This window comes from Leucoraja erinacea, chromosome 3 (genome assembly GCF_028641065.1).
Source record: "Leucoraja erinacea ecotype New England chromosome 3, Leri_hhj_1, whole genome shotgun sequence".
In the NCBI taxonomy this organism is placed as follows: domain Eukaryota; kingdom Metazoa; phylum Chordata; class Chondrichthyes; order Rajiformes; family Rajidae; genus Leucoraja; species Leucoraja erinaceus.
The window spans coordinates 85,407,820-85,413,837 of NC_073379.1; the positions used below are offsets into that span (position 1 = coordinate 85,407,820).

The 6,018-nt window shown below is 40.7% G+C and overlaps 1 protein-coding gene across 2 annotated transcripts in view; it reads right to left on the reverse strand.

Annotated features, from left to right (window-relative positions):
- The window catches only part of prdm6 (PR domain containing 6), a 220,442-nt gene extending 214,641 nt beyond the window's left edge, over positions 1-5,801 (reverse strand). Inside the window, exons 1-2 of one of the 2 annotated variants that reach the window (XM_055633124.1) lie at positions 3,577-5,801; positions 2,465-2,952 (exon numbers count right to left, since the gene is read on the reverse strand). In XM_055633124.1, coding sequence (XP_055489099.1) covers positions 2,465-2,936 — 472 coding nt within the window. In that variant the 5' untranslated portion in view covers positions 2,937-2,952; positions 3,577-5,801. Of the gene's footprint in view, positions 1-2,464; positions 3,191-3,576 lie in introns of those variants that run through there. The other variant, XM_055633125.1, reaches the window with a different exon arrangement.
- Between the last annotated feature and the right edge of the window lie 217 nt (positions 5,802-6,018).

Below are 6,018 nucleotides of genomic sequence, written 5' to 3' on the forward strand. Positions count from 1 at the left end.
GCATATCGTTGCATAAACTTCTTGTTCAACTTTTTAAAATAAATCTTTTTTTCACTCATTACTTGGACAAAGGGTAATCTGGCAATTATCTCATCTGCTCAAACAAAGTGCATTTACGCCGATAGATTGTGTGCCTCACATTGAACATCGTTTATAGTTTCTGTCAGCTTGCTTTCTAAAACATTCCCTATACCAATTTTAAGTTCATAAATAATATCAAGACCAGTTCGTATTTACATTTAATCATTGGTTGCCGTTATTGTCACCCACTGTTCAACTTTCAGCGTATATTAAATTGGGGCGATTCAATAGCCGTCTTTCTTACATACATTATGGTTTATGGGAACCACCAAGAAAAATATCAAGAATAATTGCCCATACCATAAAATGTCCAGTCCACATAACATACACGTACCTGAATTAATCAATATTGGAGACACTTTCAATTATATACTCTTTTTGTTTTGATGAAAAAAAAATAGAAATGTGAATTTGCAACCTATTTCTGTGCACACGAAGCAAATATGCATCTGTCTTACAGAATATAAATTGTCCGTTGTTTGGCAAGTGTTCAATGGGATATAAATACATCTGTTTGGAAAGCCCCATTAGTTATTTAACGCCGGGATCATCAAACGTATTAAAAATATTCCCATGAATTGCAATACAGCTAAAGAAATGGGTTGCACGTGAGTATAAATAACTACCTCACTCGGCAACGCCTGGCTGTTATATTTCTCTACTCGGGGTATTCCTTGATATAAAGATGAAGGCTGGGCTGGATGGCGCCGTTGGGCAGCTGATTGGATTTTGCCAGGCTGACGGAGTTTGGGGGGAAGACAGATAGGATTTTTAGATAAAACTGCGGCTGGTCCCTAAGAGACCCAAACAATACCGAGATGATGAATAGCATCTCTGAGGCGATCGATCGGTGCCCTGATATAGTCGATTCGGCCAGCTTTCTCCAGAAAACTAGTGGCAATTAATTGTGTCTTGTCCGCTCATCGCTCATCTTTGTCTGGCAGTTATCGATGGAGATTAGTGCTGATGGACCATTTTATCACGTTAAATAAACATTCACCACCTTTCAACCAAAGGAAATATGGATAATAAAGCTATAGTTAGAAGTGCTCCTCACTCTTCAAATGACGGTTTAGATTATGGAGAATATGTGCTAATTTGACATATTTGATCTTTTGGGATATTTTATTTGGATATTTTGAAAGAATACAGGATCGGAAAATTGGTTGACGTTTATCAGTTAATTCTATCCAGAATCTATCTGTCTTACAGTGAAATCTTTCACTGGTTTCTGTTTATCTCAGCATCTATAAAGACCTTTCCCATTCATCCAAGCCGCTCTATATATGAAATGAGTTATCTCAGCTTAGCTGTTGAAAAAAATATCGATCATACAAAAAAGTATCTATGGATTCTTGAAAACAAATGTTTGGTCTGAGTCTGTCGATGATAGATTTATACTTCTGCAGCACGGCCTTGTCAACTAGTTTAAATGTTTACCTGCTTTAAGTTTTAAAAAAAGTTACAGTGCCATTAATAGGCGTCTTTCACTGCGAGTGATTTCAAGTCTATGCCTCTACATAAGTCGCTACTCACGTTCAGGGCTGCAGTGTTTTGAAGTTTATATTTTAACTATTACTGTAATTACGATATTGATTAGGATGAATATAAATGTGTGTTGATCCCTTCGCTGAGGTGTTGCTTTCACATCAACGGCACCAAATTGAACCATATTCGGAACCAAGTTTTGCCTCTTTTACATATTTGCAATCGTCTAAAATCATCTATTTTTTTAGTTTGCTGGAGATATCTCCAGCCATTATTCTAATGTTTGACTATCGATAAGATATTTTTAGTTGGAAATGCTTTTTAAATGATTGGTGATAACTGTTCGCCGCGAGAATTTCAAGGGAAATTTAGGCGCAGTAGTACCGAGGACAGGATGCAATCGCTACCAATTGAGACAGTTCTCTGACACAACTTCTGCTGCTTAGGAATTCTTTACTATTGATCCCGACAAGGGGAAGGGTTTGTTTCACCGTCACAATGCAAGGCGAATCTCGCTCTCCGAGTCTCAGACACTGCCGTGTTTCGTTCTTTAAAAGTCATGCACTCGTGCAACATGTTTGGCTGTTTCACTTCAATCCGGTCGCCTTTGAAATGGGGGGTGGGGTGAAAGCTTAATGTGTCGAACTTGTTTATATCTGCAAAGGAGGCGAGTGGACAGGAAACAGTGATTCCACTTGCGAGTGTTCTTATAAGGGAAAACAAGTTAGCGAGCACTCTCTCTTGGGTCGTCGCAATTCACACGTTAACCACACAATATAATCTGTCTGCACGACAATTGAAATGTTTCCTGCGTTAAAGTTACGTTGCGGGAAATGTTATATTTAGCGACAATTCACCGACAAACTATCGGAGAAGGAGGGAGTGATTCACTCACGGTTATTGGTGTCGGTTCCGTGGTTGTTAAGAGGGATGATCTCCATTCTCTGCTGTCCGTACAAATAATAGTCCAGATCCTCCGTAGAGAAGGAGAATCTCGGCGTCCTCTCTGTCCCGTGTGAACACAGCTCACTGCCCGGATTGCCGTTGAGCGCCGGGGGTGGATCGGAAGCCGCTAGCTGCCCCAACACGGAAATCTGCGGCACAGAAACTGGGGTGAGGCCGGACAGAGACAGGGAACACGCCGAAGAAGAGGCCGAGGAAGCGGTGGAGGACGCCGAGGAGGCGAGAGGTCCCGAGTGGTGGCGGAGGCTGTCGCTCGCCGGGCCAGCTCTGTCGAGCTGGTTGGGAATCACTGTGAGCGAACCGACTTTCAGCTGGGTCTGGGGGAAGAGCTGCTTCCAGTGTTGGATATAGGCGGGATCGACCTTCAGGAAAGCAGATCCACTGGGTTCGCTGGGTTTCATCATCTCTAAAGATTTCCAACTTAAATAATTAAAGAAAAATGCCGTTAGCTATTGACTGAATATATAGTACATAAAAGTAATCTCTCAATTTATTCAAAGTTTAGCTTTTAATCACGTGCAGTGATTTATTTTACTTTATGAGCAATATTGAACATGAAATGTTTATAACACATATTTAACACTGACATTTTATCTTCGAGCAAAGGTATGCTTTAACTGCACCAGTTATGGACTGAGAACAGTGCAGTAGGCAGGTAGTCAACCTGACTAAACTGCGCTCTGTCCGAATATAATACTCTCTGTAATTGATGGCAATTAAAATGACAGACTATATAATTACAAATTAATGTTTTTTCCTCAATTCTGGAACACACAAATATCGTACATAAATATCTACAGTGAATTAAAGTTTTAAAATGTGCATCTTTACGCACGGTACGTGGACATCTGAATCGTTTTAATGTTACCAATAAGCTTCCAAACACCGCGTCAATGTAACACGGCACCAACTATCGCTTCTCACCAGAACCTTGAAAGAAGTACATTTTAAAAAAAACTTGCAAAACTCCGCGATCAGCTGCCAACTTGGAGCTGACGTCGGTTTGCGCAATTAAGGACAAACAGTAGATTAGACACGACTTACCCACGATGTTATTCCAATCAGACAGCAGGTTTTAAGAAAACCGACTTGTTGATGGCTTTATATTTCTCTGCTCATTTGTCCGAGATGCATGTTTCTTGTGTGGGAGGTCGGCGTGTGTTAGATCCGAGCCACTGGATCCCGTTCATCTATGAGGTTCCTAGAAGCGGACTTGGAGCTGGACACGTGGTTTTTACGACAACACACATTAGAGTAGTCGGGGGGAGGGGTGGCGGTGGGTGGTAGTTGGTGATATAACATTGATCAAAACTAGAAAGCAACCACACCCTACTATATACGCCCTCCAGCCATGTTCATGGTACAATATCATTCCCATAAAGATAAAACTTAAACTTAACAGGGCAGCAGTCATGGTCAGCAGCGTGTCTGTTTCAACTGTATTTCTTATTGTACAGCGTATTTCATTTTCTGTTCTGCGGCCCGGACAATATATTTTAATAATGTGTATATAGGATCTATTTTCCAAATTGTTGGAGGCACTTTTAGTATTCTGAAAAGTACGATGAGGCCACTTGAGCGAAGCAATAGAGATTTGATGTGACGGGTAAGCGAATGCACATTATAAAATGGTTTAAATAGCCGTGACCGCCTTTTAACTGATAAGAGTTTTATCTTAACGTGTGAATGATTTCATTCTCTCTAGACATTAACGCGTTACCGTCGCCGCTGTTCGTGCTTCTGTCTCTATGTCTCTCTTCTCCGTCATGACTATGTTTACGCCCCGTTCCCTTCATCCCTAACTTTCCGGAGTCCACGCTTCATTGTCCTTTCCCTAACACCTTTTGTTCGCCAGTTGACCCGAAAGTCCTAACAACCATATGTTGTTTTCTATGCGCGATTGTCTGCAGGAAATTGGGATAACCAGGTTTGATATTCAGTGCCCAGTCAATTAATCAACAGCCCCGGCTCCACTACCCCCTCCCTCCGCAAAACCCTCTTCAATCCGAGCAGGTTCTGAGAAACTCGCTGCTCTGTTTGGATTGCGTCTCTATCAAATGCGGTGCATATTCTACTAACTCCAGTGGGGCAGCGGCGGAAATGTTTAGACTGGCGTCATTTTGACAAGGTCGTCCGTCATCTAGTCTATAGATTGATAACATACAGCGAAAAGACAAACACAATCACGCGGAAAGGAATTTTGCTGCGAAATAAAGTTGACGGTGAAATATTTGCTTCACTTAAAGAGAATGCATTATGCCAATGTGCTTTCAAACACTCTGAACTTCAGATGACTAAAGCGACGACTGATGGCGCGTACTGTATTAATACACTGTGCTAGGCACCATTAAGATTTACAGTGCTGGCGGTATTGGCAGTTCACTGTGAACCGATCTTTAAACTTCTCAAGGTCTATTTCTCACTAGTATTATAAGATGGGCGCTAGAACCATGTTTGAGGGGTATAAATCACCCTGCAAAGGTGAAACAGAGTGGGACTTGGTAATCACTAGACTCATTAGGACCTTGCCATATCATATTTTCATGTTCAATGAGTATTTATGGAAGTCAAATTGTCTGAATAATCAGACTAGACGGGACTTCGATGAAATGCTACGGACACCGATTGTTTTGGTGCCTCTATTTACAATATTTGCCATTGATTTGGATATTAACTGCCAATTTGGATACTGAAATATCATGAGTGTGTGATATGTGCAATATCATACGTGTGAATATATACTTATAAAGAAGCAGCGGGTCGACTACTTTCTTTCATCTGAGGAATTCGAGACACATAACACAAGGATTATTTCATTAATTCCCGGTAATTCAATGACTCGTGCAAATACTCAAGCCCTTTCTATGTTAAAAAAGTGTAATTTAATTGTCAGTCTGCTGCCCGTAACGTTCAGTTTTGTCACCTTTACAAATCTGATTTCAATTAAAGAAAATAAAAGAAGAATATAGTGGGGTGGGAAATAAAAGCTCTTTCCACCGGGGAATGTTTGAACTTGGGAGGCAAAGTGCAATAAAGGAGCTCACTAGCTGTCTGATTAAGAAGAGTCCTCTGGGAGAAATGGCAAAGTCTTACATGTCCGTCTGTTTGTCAAAGTGTCCAACAGCAGCTAGGTCAGTTCGTTAATGCATTCTGTCGATTATAGCAACAAAAATGTAAATTTATTTAAGCAAAGTCTAATTGCCGCAATACATCGTATTCTTCGTGTTGTGCAACACGCTGACATTTACTTGATTGATGAATTCTGCTCATATGCGATGTGTTTAACCGATCTGATAACAACGTGAAATTAATATTCAGGTTATATTTCGTTTATTGTACCTGGCTGTTTTGTGCAAGCCACTTTGCAAAAAAAAAGGGGGGGAATGAACATTTCTCACACTGTTACGCATTATGAATTCCGCAAACGAGTCAAAAACAGACTACGCTTTCAAAATAAACACATCCTACAAAGCAATTAGATTATCA